The sequence below is a fragment of the Mobula birostris genome, chromosome 5 (genome assembly GCF_030028105.1).
Source record: "Mobula birostris isolate sMobBir1 chromosome 5, sMobBir1.hap1, whole genome shotgun sequence".
In the NCBI taxonomy this organism is placed as follows: Eukaryota; Metazoa; Chordata; class Chondrichthyes; order Myliobatiformes; family Myliobatidae; genus Mobula; species Mobula birostris.
The window spans coordinates 87,306,294-87,321,590 of NC_092374.1; the positions used below are offsets into that span (position 1 = coordinate 87,306,294).

The 15,297-nt window shown below is 42.9% G+C and overlaps 1 protein-coding gene across 6 annotated transcripts in view; it reads right to left on the reverse strand.

Annotated features, from left to right (window-relative positions):
* LOC140197845 (uncharacterized) overlaps window positions 1-15,297 on the reverse strand; it is a 239,412-nt gene that overhangs the window by 16,877 nt on the left and 207,238 nt on the right. For all 6 annotated transcript variants that reach the window (XM_072258346.1, XM_072258348.1, XM_072258347.1 and 3 more), the window contains 2 exons: window positions 4,818-4,945; window positions 852-972 (listed from right to left, as the gene is read on the reverse strand). In XM_072258346.1, coding sequence (XP_072114447.1) covers window positions 852-972; window positions 4,818-4,945 — 249 coding nt within the window. The remainder of the gene's footprint in view (window positions 1-851; window positions 973-4,817; window positions 4,946-15,297) is intronic.

Below are 15,297 nucleotides of genomic sequence, written 5' to 3' on the forward strand. Positions count from 1 at the left end.
TTGACAAAGTACCTGAAGAAATTATATACACCAGGTGTGCAGTAGCTTAAAAGAAACCATATTCCATACTGGGCATTCTGGATCACAACAGCTTTTGGACTGAATACACAGCTTGTGGGGCGGCACGATAGTGTAGTGGTTAGTGCAACATTTTGCAATGGCAGCAGTCAGCAATCAGCATTCAATTCCCACCACTGTTTGATGGAGCTGGGCCTGTACTCGCTGGACTTCACAAGAATAAGACGGAATCGCATTGAAACCTACTGAATATTAAATAGCTTAGATATAGTGGGCATGGTGAGGATGTTTCTTGCAGTTGGTGAGTCTAGGACCAGAACACAAGGACATCCCTTTAGATCAGAGATGAGGAATTACTTCAACCAGAGCGTGGTGAACCTGTGGAATTCATTTCCACAGACGGCTGTAGAGACCAAGTCATTGGGTACATTTGAAGCGGAAATTGATAGGTTCTTGATTACTAAAGGTGTCGAAGGTTGAAGAGAGAAGGCAAGAGAATGGGGTTGAGAGACACAATAAACCAGCCCTTATGGAATGGCTGAAGTGATTGATGGGCAGAATTGCCTAGCTTGCTTTGATGTCTTATTGTAGGGGTTCCCAACCTGGAGTCCACGAACCCTTCAAGGCATATAAATATTGGGAAATCCTGACTTAAGAGGAGTATACAAGTTATCCCTGTGACCACACTAGTTTCTTCCAGATGCCTTGGTTTCCTCCCATTTACGGGTTGGGTTAGTAGGTTGTGGGTATCCTCTGTTGGTGCTGGAAGCACAGCAAATTGGGTGCCTTGATGTACATGTAACAAATAAAACTAAACTTTAATCTTTAAATACCTCTTGGTGCTTTTCTGATTCTCCTGTATCCAAACACCAGCAACTTTCTCAAATAGCTTTTTAAGGTTCTTGGCAGACACTTCTCTTGGAAGACTTCTAATGTACAGCGTCCTTTGACTTTCTGCAATGCGAAGAAAGTTAAGCTGCAAATCAGTAATCCATTTGAATACCCAACGGTGGCACATAGTTGAGGAGAATTGATGGCAATAAAATCAAGGACTGTTGGTTAATTGAAACTTCCCAGTCTAAGGGTGGTACAGTACCAGCGACCCAGGTTCAATTCCTGACACTGCCTGTAAGGAGTTTGTATGCTCTCCCCGTGACCGCATGGGTTTCCTCCCACAGTGCAAAGATACACTGGTTGGTAGGTTAATTGGTCATTGTAAATTGTCCTGTGATATTAAATTGGGGGATTGCGGGATGCGCTGCTTGAAGGACAAGAAGGGCCTATTCTGTGTTGTACCTCAATCAGTCAATCAATCAATAAATAAAAAGAGATAGATGGACATTTGTTGGGTCAAGACATTAGGGATCATTGAACAAAGGTTGGAAAATGGAGCACAAGATGCCAGAAACACCACTTGATCTGAAGAACTCTCGGGTTACTCAACAACTAAGGATAAACGATTGGCAAGGACATGAAAGATGGAATTTAACATGAACAATTCTAAGGTCATCTATTTTGGTAAAAGAAACAGGAAGGTAGAATATTATTTAAACAATACGAGACAAAGATGCTGATATTCAAGATGGATTTGGGTGTCCTTGGAGATGAACCTGTGAAAATTAATTAACATGTAGGTTGAGGGAGCAATTAAAAGATAAATGATATGTTAATCATTCTTGCAAGAGGATTTGAGTCTAAGACTAAAGATACCTTTGCTGCTGTTATAAAGTGAGATTTTATAAGGCATTGGTCTGACCACATTGAGTATTGTGAGCAGTTTGGGACCCAGTGCTCTTGGCAGAAAGGATGTGCTGTCACTGGAGAGGGTCCAGAGGTTTATGAGAATGATTCCAGGAATGAAAGGTTAATGTGTGAGGAGTGTTTGATGGCTCTGGGCCTGTACTCACTGAAGTTAAGAAGAATGGGCGGGTGAGGGTGGGGGGGGGGAGAGGAAGATCTCATTAAAGACTATGAAATATTGAAAGGCCTAGATAGAGTGGATGTGGAGTTGATATTTCCATTAGAGGGAGAGTCTAGAACCAGAGGGCACAATCTCAGAGTAGAAGACACTCCTTTAGAGGAGGAATTTCTTAAGCCAGAGGACTGAGTCTGGAATTTATTGCCATGCACAGTCGTGGAGGCCAGGTCATTGGGTATATTTTATGCAGAGGTTGATAGTTTCTTGATTAGACCAGAGGGTACAGCCTCAGAATGGAAGGACATCCTTTTAGAACGGAGATGAGGAGAAATTTCTTTAGATAGAGGGTGATGAATCTATGGGATTCATTACCACAGGGAGCTGTGCAGGACAAGTCAATTGGTATATTTAAAGCAGAGGTTGACAGGTTCTTGATTAGTAAGGTCTTCAAAGGTTACGGGGAAAATAGGTTGGGAGGGATAATACATCAGCTATGACGGAATGACGGAGCAGACTAGACAGGCCAGATGGCCTAATTCTGCTTCTATGTCTTATGGTCTTGTAGTCTTATATATGTCTCTGGTGAGACTGTGTCTGAAGTGTTGCGTTGATCTTGTCTCTCCACCCAAGCAAGGATATACTTGTGATGGAAAGAGAACAATAACGGTTCACAAGATTGATTACTGGAATGGAAGGCCGTGTCCTACGAGGAGAAGGGAAAGCAGACTGGACGTGTACCCTCAGGAGTTTAGAAGGAGAGGTGATCTTATGAAATGTACCAGGTTCTTAGAAGGTTATTGAGAGTGGTTGTAAGGATGTTTTCTCTGGATGGAATTTAATCTGGCCAAATGTGAAGTGTTGCACCTTTGGTAGGTCAAATGTAAAGAAGCAGTATACTGTTAAGGGCAAGACAGTGCTGATGAGCAGAGGGACTTTGGAGTCCAGGTTCAAAACTCCCCGAAAGTGGCTACACAGATTAACAGGGTGATTAAGAAGGCATATGGCATGCTTGCCTGTATTAGTCAAGGCACTGAATTCAAAAGTCAGGATGTTATGCTGCAGCTTCATAAAATTCCAGTTGGCATGTGGCCAAGTGGTTAAGGTGTCGGTCTAGTGATCTGAAGGTCACTAGTTCGAGCCTCAGCTGAGGCAGCGTGTTGTGCCCTTGAGCAAGGCACATAACCACACATTGCCCTGCGACAACACTGGTACCAAGCTGTATCGGCCCTAGTGCCCTTCCCTTGGACAACATCAGTGGCATGGAGAGGGCAGACTTGCCACATGAGCAACTGCCGGTCTTCCATACAACCTTGCCCAGGTCTGCGCCCTGGAAAATCGTCCAAGGCGCAAATCCATGGTCTCATGAGACTAACGGATGCCTATTATATTATTAGTTATTAGTGAGGCCACATCTGGAGTATTACATACAGTTCTAGTCGCCCCACTATAGGATGTTGAGGCTTTGGAGAGGGTGCAGAAGAGGTTTACCAGGATTAGAGGGCAAGTGCTATAACGAGAGGTTGGACAAATTTGGACTGTTTTCTCTGTAGTGGTGGAAGCTGATAGAGGTTTATAAGATTATGAGAGGCATAGATAGAGTAGACAGACAGTATCTTTTTCCCAGGGTTTAGTTAGCCATTTGATTATTCATTTAATTGGTTCGACACGATATTGCAGGTTTTTCCTGTGCTGTACTGTTCTACATTCTAAACCAGGGGCCAATCTCAAAACAGGGGACAGCCATTTAGGATAGATAAGAAGAAATTCCTTCATCCCTATACAAGAAGACTGGAGGTACAACTGTTGAACTGTCAGGACAGGGACTGATAGATTTCTGGATGTTAAGGAAATCAAGGAATATGAACTTAATGGAAGACAAAGTATCAGCTTCTTCCCCTGCACCAGCAGATTTCTGAATTGACAGTGAACCCAGGAACACTACGTCACTATTTTTTGCTCTCTTTTTGAACTACTTATTTAACTTTTTTAAAAATATATACACACTCAGTAACCACTTTATTAAACACACCTGCTCATTAAGCAAATATCTAATCAGCCAATCAGGTAGAGGAAACTCAAGCAGATATGGTCAAAAGGTTCAGTTGTTGTTCAGACCGAACATCAGAATGGGGAAGAAAGGTGATAGACAATAGACAATAGGTGCAGGAGTAGGCCATTCAGCCCTTTGAGCCAGCACTGCCATTCACTGTGATCATGGCTGATCATCCACAATCAGTACCCTTTTCCTGCCTTCTCCCCATATCCCTTGACTCCGCTATCTTTAAGAGCTCTATCTAACTCTTTCTTGAAAGAATCCAGAGAAATCCAAGTGACTTTAACCATGGAATATTTGTTGGTGCCAGATGGGTTAGTTTGACTCTAATCTCCTGGGGTTTCACACACAATAGTCTCTTACAGTTTACAGAGAATGGTGTGAAAAACAAAAAATATCCAGTCAGCAGCAGTTCTGTGAACAAAAAAAGCCTTGTTAATGAGAGAGTCCAGTGGTGTGCAGAACAGCATTTCTGAACGTACACTTCAAACTCTGAAGTGGTTGGGTTACAGCAGCAGAAGACCATGAGGATATACTCAGTAGCCACTGAATGTACCTATTATATACTTTTTAAATGTCAGAGTTGATAAACCTGATTCTGATTCTAATTGGACATTCTTCTGCATGAGGCAATAGGGGCACTTGCTGTAGGAGATGGTAAGGACTGATGCTCCTCTGTGATATTGTTACGCTCTTCAAAGTGCTTCTGGAACACATCCAGGCTTATGCAAAGAACCGGAGCACTGTGTTGTCTAGGGTGGCCTATGCCAGGAAGAGATGATGCCCTCAAAGCATTTTTAAAAAAGTCAAATAACGAAGGGTAATTACCAGCATCCAGAGCTCCCAGTTTCACCACTTTGTTCATCTTTACTGCTTCCCCAATGATCCTGCACTCATCAAGTTTCAATGCCTTGTCCACATCTTCCTCACAATGCAGTTCAATGCAAGCAGAACATCTGAAAGAAATGTACATGTGCAAAGTATAAAGAATGTATACTTTTTACAACCTTTAGATTTCTCTACAACTACAGTAATGTAAGAAAAACCCAATAGAATCCATTAAAATAAAAGACTGAACACCCGATGTGCAGAGAGAGGAAAAAAAAACAAAAAAAAAAATAGTGCAAACAATAAAAGAGAGCTTGGAGCATTCAGAACTGAAGTTCACAAAAGCGAGTCTACAGCCAGGTAGATTCAGAAGCCAGTTAGTTGCAGGCCATAGCTTCAGTTCAGTACAGAGACGAATAAATCCAGCAGGTCTGTCCCTCGCCCCCAGCCCCGACACCCTGACCTTTTCAATTTGGCCCCGCGCTTAATTCATCCGAATCTTGGGTCGTTCCTTGCTCTTGGGCCCGGGCCCTGCCACATCAATATGCTCTTGGGCCCGAGGCTGCCACCTCAATTCAGACCATACCCAACCTCTTCCAATTTGCGCTTACATCAATCAAACCCCGGGCTCCATCTTGGTTCTGCCACGTAGAAATACCTCAAAGTCTGCTCTATTGATGGCCAGCTTAAATAATAGGCTGTTGGGCCCTTTAAGCTTGTGTCACCAGTCAAACCCTGGCTAATCCACTCTCAATACCATGATGCCCTGTATCTATTTTATTTTATATAATTTAGAGATACAGCACAGTAAAAGGCCCTTGCAGTCCAATGACCAATTACATCTTTGGACCATGGGAGGAAACCCACACGATCACAGAAAGCAGGTAATGGAAGAATGCCATTAAAAGTATAAAAGTGATTTGTTTGAGCAATAAGGTTAAAGCTATTTTCCAGATGATAATGTGTGGAGGTAGCTTCCCTTGCAAATAAATAAAATGAGCCTATAATTTTATCCACTCTGAATCTGTTGTAGTTTGTTACTCTATATTAGAAGACCTAGCCAAACAGTACACAATAGAACCTTATATGTTTCAGTTAACTCCACTCTCATTATTCTAACCTTGAGTGAACCTGAAACAGCCTTGTGTCATAAATCAACTCTGCAATCTCAAGAATCCTTCAGGTGAACTTTTACTGCACTCCCTCCAGGGAGAATAGATCAAAACTGCACCAAATATTGACAAAAGACTTTTATGACAGTTACATGAAACCTCTTGCATAAAGCAATATACCATCACCTCTTTAACTGCTCTCTGCAACTATCTGCTTGTTTTCAGTGACTAGTGTTCAAAATACCCAGGTTCCTTTATGCAGCAGCATTTCCCTACCTTTTGCCATTCAAATAATACTTTGTCTTTTTGGTTTTCCAACCAAATTGAGTAAGTTCACATTCCTCCACTTTCTACTGCATCTGCTGCATGACTGCCCACTCACTAGAGTTGTCCAATTCCTTCTAAGCTTCTTAGCTCACAAGCTCACCCAGTTTTAGACAATAAGACATAGGAGCAGAATTAGGTCACCAAGAAAGCTCCAACATTTCATCATGGCTGATCCATTTCTCTCTCAACCCCAACCAGTTGTCTTCGCCCTGACCTATCAAGAATCCATCCACCTCTGCCTTAAATATACCTAACGACCTGGCCTCCACTGCCACTAGTGGCAACAGGTTCCACAGATTCACCACACCGACCATTTCATCACGGCTGATCCATTTTCCTCCTTAGCCCCGATCTCTTGTCTTCTCCTCGTAACCCTTCACGCCTTTACTAATCGAGAATCTAACAACCTATGCCTTAAATGACTTGGCATCCACAGCCACCTGCGGTAACACATTCCACAGATTCATCACTCCCTGGCTAAAGAAATTCCTCTTCATCTACGTTCTAATCGGGCGTCCCTCTATTCTGAGGTTGTGCCCTCTGGTTCTAGACTCCCCCACTATAGTAAATATCCTCTCCACACCCACTCTATCTAGGCCTTTCATCATTTGATAGGTTTCAATGAGATCCATTCTTCTAAATTCTAGCAAGTACAGGCCCAGAGCCATCAAATGCTCCTCATACAATAAGCCTTTTATTCCCAGAATCATCCTTGTGAAAGTCCTCTGAACTTTCTCCAATGTCAGCACATCCTCTCTTAATAAGGGGCCCAAATCTGCTCACAATGCTACAAGCGAGGCCTCATCAGTGCCTTATAAAGCCTCAGCATTACATCCTTTTGTGTCGTTCACAGACTGAGAAATATTATATTCTGTTCCCCCATACAAATCATTGCTATATACACTCAATGGCCACTTTATTGAGTACGGGTGTGGAATCGAGTGTGGTCTTCTGCTATTCAAGGTTCAATGTATTGTGCATTCACAGACGATCTTCTGCACACCATTGTTGTAATCTGTGGTTATTTGAGTTACTGCCACGTTCCTGTCAGCTTGAACCAGTCTGGCCAATCTCCTCTGAACTCCATTAACAAAGTGACTTTGCCTAAAGAACTGCCACCCACAGGATTTTTCTTTTTGTTTTTTTGCACCATTCTATTATCTCTAGAGACTGCTATATGTGGAAAATCCCAGGAGACCAGCTTCTAAGATACTCAAACCTCTGTCTTGTCTGTCAATGAATTCTTCAACACAGTCAAGTTGTGAATACTCCAGGGAGCGAGGCAACAGATTTCCTTAAGTGATCAAAACTACACTATTTTTATATTTTTCTTCATCTTAAGTACAAATGCAAACTATCCTTATGGGACAGTTGATAAATCCTCTGCTCATCATATGCTTAGATACATTCATAAAATTTGAGTGTCAGTGTGAAGGCCAACATTTGTTATCCTTAGTTGTGCCTATCCTGGGCCCAACATATTGGGCGATGCAATTATGAAGAAGGTACATCAGTGGCTGCACTTCATCAGGGGTTTGAGGAGATTTCAATTATCACCTAAGACTGCAACAAATTTTATACATGCACCGCGGACAGCACTCTAACTGGCTGCATTGCTGTCTGGTATGGAGGGGCCACTGCACAGAATCGCAAAAAGCTGCAGCAAGTTGTAAACTTAGTCAGCTCCAAGATGGGTACTAGCCTCCCTGGCATCCCGGACGGTCCTGACGAAGGGTTTCCGCCCGAAACGTCGACTGTACCTCTTCCTAGAGATGCTGCCTGGCCTGCTGTGTTCACCAGCAACTTTGATGTGTGTTGCTTGAATTTCCAGCATCCGCAGAATTCCTCGTGTTTGCACCTTCAAGGAGTGATGCCTCAAAAAGGCAACATCCATCATTAAGGACCCACATCACCGGGGACTTGCCTTGTTCTTGTTGTTATCATCAGGAAGGAGGTACAGAGACCTGAAGGCACACACTCAGTGATTCAGCAACAGCTTCTTCCCCTCTACCATCCTATTTCTGAATGGACAGTGAACCCATGAACACTACCTCACTACTTTTGTGCACAACTTATTTTAACTATTATTTATTACTGTAATTCAGTGTATTATTATGTATTGCATTGTACCGCTGCACCCTAAACTGGTGATATTAAATCCGATCCTGATTTTCATTTCTCTTCTCCCAAATAAGGGTATGGCTCTGATATTTAAAGTTCAAAGTCAATTTAAAGTATGTATAATGTCACCATCTACTACCCTGAGATACATTTTCTTGCAGGCATTCACAGAACAAAGAAAGACAATGGAGTCAATGAAAAACTACAAAGACGGATGAAGAACCATTGTGCAAAAGGCAAACTGCACAAGTACAAAAAAAAGTAATATTAAATAAATGATACTGAGATGAATTGTAGAGTGCTTTGCCTTTCCCTGAATCAGGCCATTTCAAACCTATTACATCCAGTGTAAGTCAGACACTGGGCTTAGGCTACTTCATTTACAGACATAGACTATTCTTTTTATAAGCCTGCGTTGATTCTTCCACCTTATCGAAGAGCATCCCACAAGTAACTTATTTCAAAATGATCTCTGATTTATCGGGTTATCAGTCGCACCTTCAATCCAAGACGGTTTCCACTTCTTCCACCATCTGGCAAGAACTAGGACATTTGTTTTGTCTACCTGCCCACTGTCCTTGACTTGTTCTAATCAGCTGTTTTGCAGATTTTTAAAATTTCTTCAGCTCAACAGTTGCTTTTGGCTTCTTAGGCCATTTCATGAAATCAGAATCAGGTACAGTTGGCTACTTGGCCCATTGAGTCAATACGATCTCCAATAAAATGTTCTAGTCAGTCCCAATTCCCTGCTTGTTATAATTATTTTCTCTCGTGTCTATCAAATTCCCTTTCACCCCTCACATCACTACCACACCGTCTAAATAAAAGCTCACACTTGCCTGTTCCATATGCTCTCCACTTTTAACCTGTAGTTCCTAAGTTTCAAATAAGCTAGGAATTAATTTGCTTTTCAGAACCAGAGCCTCACTGACAAGGACAGATGTCTCCACCATCGAGGACATCTTCAAAAGGTCATGCCTCAAAAAGGCAGCATCCATCATTAAGGACCCCCATTACCCAGGACATGCTCTCTTCTGGTTGCTACCATCCGAAGTGAGGTGCAGGAGCTGGAAGGCACTCAGGCAATGTTTCAGGAATAGCTTCTTCCCCTCCGCCATCAGATTTCTGAATAGACAATCAACTTATGAACACTACCTCACTATTTTGCTTTCTTTTTGCATTACTTATTGAATTTGATTTTTTAATATATATTTCATATTATAATTTGTAGTATACCTTCATGTATAGCACTTTACTGCTACCACAAAACAACAAGTTTCAAAACATACAGTACCGTGCAAAAGTCTAAGGCACATATGTAGAGCTAGATTCCCTAAGACTTTGGCAGAGCATTGTAGTAATTTTATGTATTGCACTGTACTGCTGCTGCGACCAAAAAAAAAATACATGACATATGTGAGTGATGATAAACCTGATTCTGATATGGGTCTCTATTGTGGACTGAGAGTGGGAAGAGGGCAGGGAGAAGGAAATCCATGTTTGGGAAAAAGGGAAGGGAAAGGGGAGGGAGCAAGAAACACCAGAGAGACATTCTGTAATGATCAATAAACCAATTGCTTGGAATCAAATGATCTTGCTGGTGTCTTGGGGCTGCGTGTGTCTGCACCCACACACCCATCCCACTCCTCTGCCAGCTGTCCCACACCCCATCCTGCACCGCTCCACCCTCACTACTCCCAACATCCTTTACTCCTGCCAGATTTACAAACTCGTTCTCCATTCCTCATACAGTACTGTGCTGAAGTCTTGGGCACCCTAGCTATATATTTGTGCCTAAGACTTCTACATATTACTGTATATCAGTGACAATAAACCTGATTCTGTTTCTAATTCTGAAGGATAGCAATTATCCACACATCTCTTACTGCCCTTTAGCAGAGGACATTCAAGAATGTGGGCCTGAAATCATACATAGAACATAAAGTATAACAAGTATTCCAATGAAAGGGGAACAAGTGAACCAGAAGTGGTTTTAATGACAAATCGGAAGTTTGAAGTCAGATTATTGAGATGTAAAATTCTACAGCTGTCACAGTGGGATCTGTATTTGGATTAACAGTCCACCACCAGAGCATCTTAGATATTTACCCTTCTTCTATTAGTTGTGACCTTGCAGATCTTTATCTGATCCCATTCCCAAACTTCTTTGTTCAACGGTGATGAACCAGCTTCTCTGGCTGAAGTTCCTTATACCTGAAAGCAGTACAGCACATTGACTTTGCCTTCACAACCACCTGTGGTAACAAATTCCACAGGTTCGCCACTATCTGGCTGAAGAAATTCCTCCTCATCTCTGTTTTAAAAGTTGGTCCCTCTATTCTGAGGATGTCTCCTCTGGTCCTAGACTCCCCCACCGAAGAAACATCCTCTCCATATCCACTCTATCAAGGCCTTTCAACATTCTGAAGATGTTAGAAAGGATGTGTGTTTTGAATGATGCAGAGACTTTTAGTTCCTTCCCTAACGGAACACTGATTTCCATGTGCTACGTGGGAGTGAAGAGTAAAATTCATCTTGAAGCAGGTTAAAAGGTTGGCACAACATTGTGGGCTGAAGGGCCAGTACTCTGCTGTAATGTTCTATGTTCTACATCAAAAACTTCTAAAGGTGTGTAGTGGAGATTACATTGTCTGGCTCCATCATAGCCTGGTATGGAAACACCAATGCCTTTGAATGGAAAATCCTACAAAAAGGTAGTGGATTTGGCACCATCCACCACCAAAGATCCTCACCACACAGGCCATGCTGTTTTCTTGCTGGTGCCATCAGGTAGAAGATACAAGAGTATCAGGACTCTCACCACCAGGTTGAAGAATAGTTACCACCCCTCAATCATCAGGCTCTTGTACCAAAGGGGATAACTACACTCACTTGCCCATCCATTGAGATGTTCCCACAACCAATGATGTCATTTTAAAGACTCTATCTCATGTTCTCATTATTTATTGCTATTTATTTATATTTGCATTTGCACAATTTGTTGTCTTCTGCACTCTGGTTGATCTTTCATTAATGCTGCTATAGTTACTGCCCAGATGAAAATGAATCTCAGGGTTGTATGTGGTGACATACGTGTGCTCTGATAATAAAATTTACTTTGAACCTTGATCTTTTAACTGTGTTTCATCATTAATGGTATTTAATTTGCTAGCTAAGGAAAGATCTAAATCAGCTGAAATACACCACAAGGAAATTAAATGGTGTCATAGCAAAACACTGGATTTGAGCCTAATGCGTGTTCTCCAATACAGGTGTTCCCCGCTTTTCGAACGTTCGCTTTACGAAACCTCACTATTACAAAAGACCAACATTAGTTACCTGTTTTTGCTAACAGAAGGTGTTTTCACTGTTACAAAGAAAGGCAGTGCGCAGGGAAAAGCAACGTGCAAAAAAATCAGCGCGCGCCCTGAGCAGCCGCTCTCCCCCGGATTCAGAACGGCATTCTCGCCGGCATTGCTTAAACACATGCCTGTGAGCAGCCGTTTGCAAGATGAGTTCTAAGGTATTGGAAAAGCCTAAAAGAAGCTCGTAAGGGTGTTACATTTAGCGTAAAACTAGACATAATTAAGCGTTTCGATCGTGGTGAACGAAGTAAGGACAAAGTGAGTTTGGCTTGTGGAAGTTGACCAAGATGATGTTGAAGAGGTTTTGGCATCCCATGACCAAGAACTGATAGATGAAGAGCTGATGCAATTGGAAGAAGAAAGGATAACAATCGAAACCCAACTCAGTAGCGAAAGTGAAGTCGTCCAGGAACTGAACATGAAGCAACTGCGTGAGATTTTTGCTGCAATGATAAAGTACGACTTTAATTTTGAAAGGGTACATCGGTTTAGGGCATATTTGCAAGGTGGTTTGAGTGCTTACAAAGAACTGTATGATAGAAAAATGCCCGAGGCTCAGCAGTCAAGCAAGCCTTCCACATCAGCCACAGCAGACAACAAATCTTGACCTTCGACATCGAGGCAGGCAGACATAGAAGAAGGTGACCTGTCTGCCCTAATGGAAACAGACGATGAGATGACACCTCAGTGTCCTACCATCCCAACCCCAGGCCACGGACAGATACCGATTCGCGGAGAATGCAGCGGTAGCCGGGAGGCACACAGGACATCTTTAAGAAAAAAGCCAAAATAAACATGCTAATTAATTAGGTGCCGCCTGGCATGTAAATGTCGGCCCAGATCAGAGGTGATTGCCGATTGCGTCGCCTCTGATCTGGGCCGACAATTATGTGCTGGGCAGCACCTAATTAATTAGCATGTTTATTACTGCTTTTTTCTTAAAGATGTGCTGTGTGCCTCCAGGCTACCGCTGTACCCCTGTACGCTTCGCGGATCAGTCTTGGTTCGCTGTACAGAGGGTGGGGGCCACTGCACCAACCAATCTCCGACAACTCAGTCTAACACACCATCATCAGTGTGCTCGGCAAGCTGTCTTCCCGATTCCCGTAAGTGGTACTATACTGTACATACGTTATTTCTACTTTATATTGGCTGTGTATTTTTAAGTGTTATTTGGTATGATTTGGCAGCTTCATAGCTTAAAGGTGTGACGACAGACCAAATTATCAGAAGATTGATGCCGATAACAGGACAATGGGGGAACATTCAGAAATGTTAATGAGAGACGAGAGGGATTAACGAACAGGAGACATAGTTCCGAGTATTGTCAGAGACCGGTGGCTTTGAACCCTGAACTGTTTGAAGTTTGATGGACAGGCGATACCCCAGCAGGGGGATAAAAAGGGACAGGTTCGCTAAGGCACCAGACACACAACTCCACGAGGTAACGAGACCCTGGAAGCGGTGTGCCCCCACAAGTTGGTGGGAGTTTTGGAGGTCTGGTCGCGGGACCAGCCATAGACGCACAGGCTGGAAAGATACGGTCAGGCGGGAACCTGGTGTGTGTGTCTGCCCTTGCCTGGGTGCTGGGTTCACCGCAGAAGAACGATCGTATCTGGAACAGAGGGGTCACAGTCGGTGACCTCCGAAGACATTACAAAGGGCTCGCCCCAAAGCTAACTGCGAGGAATATCGAAGGTCTGTTTGGAATCCGATTTACATATTCATTCGTTCTCTCTCTTCTCCCCGCCCCAACGGCACAACAGCAATTACTGCGAACTGAACTGAACTAAATTGAACTGAACTTTGCGTCACTTGAAACTGATCATTTACCCCTAGACTGCGATAGAGCTTGATTGATCCTATTATCCTAGTTCCGTGTACATGTGTGATTTATTATTGCTAAACTGTTGCATTTATATCCTTTTGATTAGAGTACTGTGTTGCTTATTCCTTTAATAAAACTTGCTTAGTTCCAGTAATCCAGACTCCAACTAAGTGGTCCATTTCTGCTGGTTTGGCAACCCAGTTACGAGGTATGTAACAAAGGTTACTGGAGTGAGATTTTCTGCCAAGAGCGCTTGCGTGAGATTTTCGCTACGGAGAACAGTGCCGGCAATGATTGTGGAAAAGTATTTCTACTTTATATAGGCTGTGTATTTATCATATCATTCCTGCTTTTTCTATATGTTACTGTTATTTTAGGTTTTGTGTGTTATTTGGCATGATTTGGTAGGTTATTTTTGGGTCTGCGAACACTCACAAAATTTTCCCATATAATTAAATGGTAATTGCTTCTTCGCTTTCCGACATTCCGGCTTACGAACCGTTTCATAGGAACGCTCTACCTTCGGATGGCGGGGGGAAACCTGTACTAATTTGAGGCGATGTGTGAGTGTTAATTATTAAGAAGTTTAAGGATGCAACGCAGGCAGCACGGTAGCGTAATGTTCTTACAGCGCCAGCGACCTGGGTTCAATTCTCAGAGCGGTTTGTAAGGAGTGTGAACATTTTCCCCATGACTGTGTGGTTTCCCTCTGGGTGCTCCAGTTTTCTCCCACATTCCAAACGTTAGTAGGGTGATTGGTCACGGTGCTGTATCACTAAATAAAAATCAATAAATAAATTTACTATAATCTATTGATGCTGTGCCTGGTTTGGGACTTCTGTAATCTACTCTAGTAGAGCAGAGTTCAGAGCCTTTGGCCCACAGTGTTGTGCTGATCTTTTAATCTATTCCAATACAATCCTTCTCTCCCACATATGCCTCAATTTTTATTTCATCCATATGCCCAATGCATCCACTTCCAATGCAACACCCGGCACTGCACCTGAGGGACCCACCCATTCTCCATTCAAAAAACATACCTCCGACATCCCCCCACTACACCTTCCTACAGCCACACTCAAATCAAATTAACTTTAATTTTCATTCAACCATACATGGATACAGCTGAACAAAACAGTGTTCCTCTGGGGCCAAGGTGCAAAACATACACAGTACATTCAAAATAGCAAGCCAAAAAAGACATAGTCACACAAAAAAAAAAACACATATATAGTCCAAGATCCTGAGTGACAGGTCCTGCACATTGGTAGTCCTCAACTGGACTGCAGCAGCAGGCAAGCCCACAGCTAGGGGCCTAGTCCTCACTACAACCGGGGCTATGCAGCTTCCACGCTTTCTGTCTTGCTGCCAAATAAGGGCCTGTGGCAACTTACAGTATCCAAAAAAAAACCCTCACCCCACACACACCTGCACTTGTCTTGGGAAAAAGTTGTTGGCTATCCACCTATTCATGTATCCTACCATCCTACAAACCTTCATCATTCACACTGCCTCCACCATTTGCCACTCCAAAGAGAAAAACCCCAGCCTGCTCCAACCCTCCCCACAAGAAGTGCCCTCCAATCCAAGCAAACCAACTTCACTCATACAGACAATGCCTGAATGTTGGTGGTGCTGGGGCAATGTGGAAAGTGGTGAGCAATGGGTTCTGTTGAATACTGAAGGAGCTTTGCTGTCCCTAAACCATGATCTGACAACACTCAATG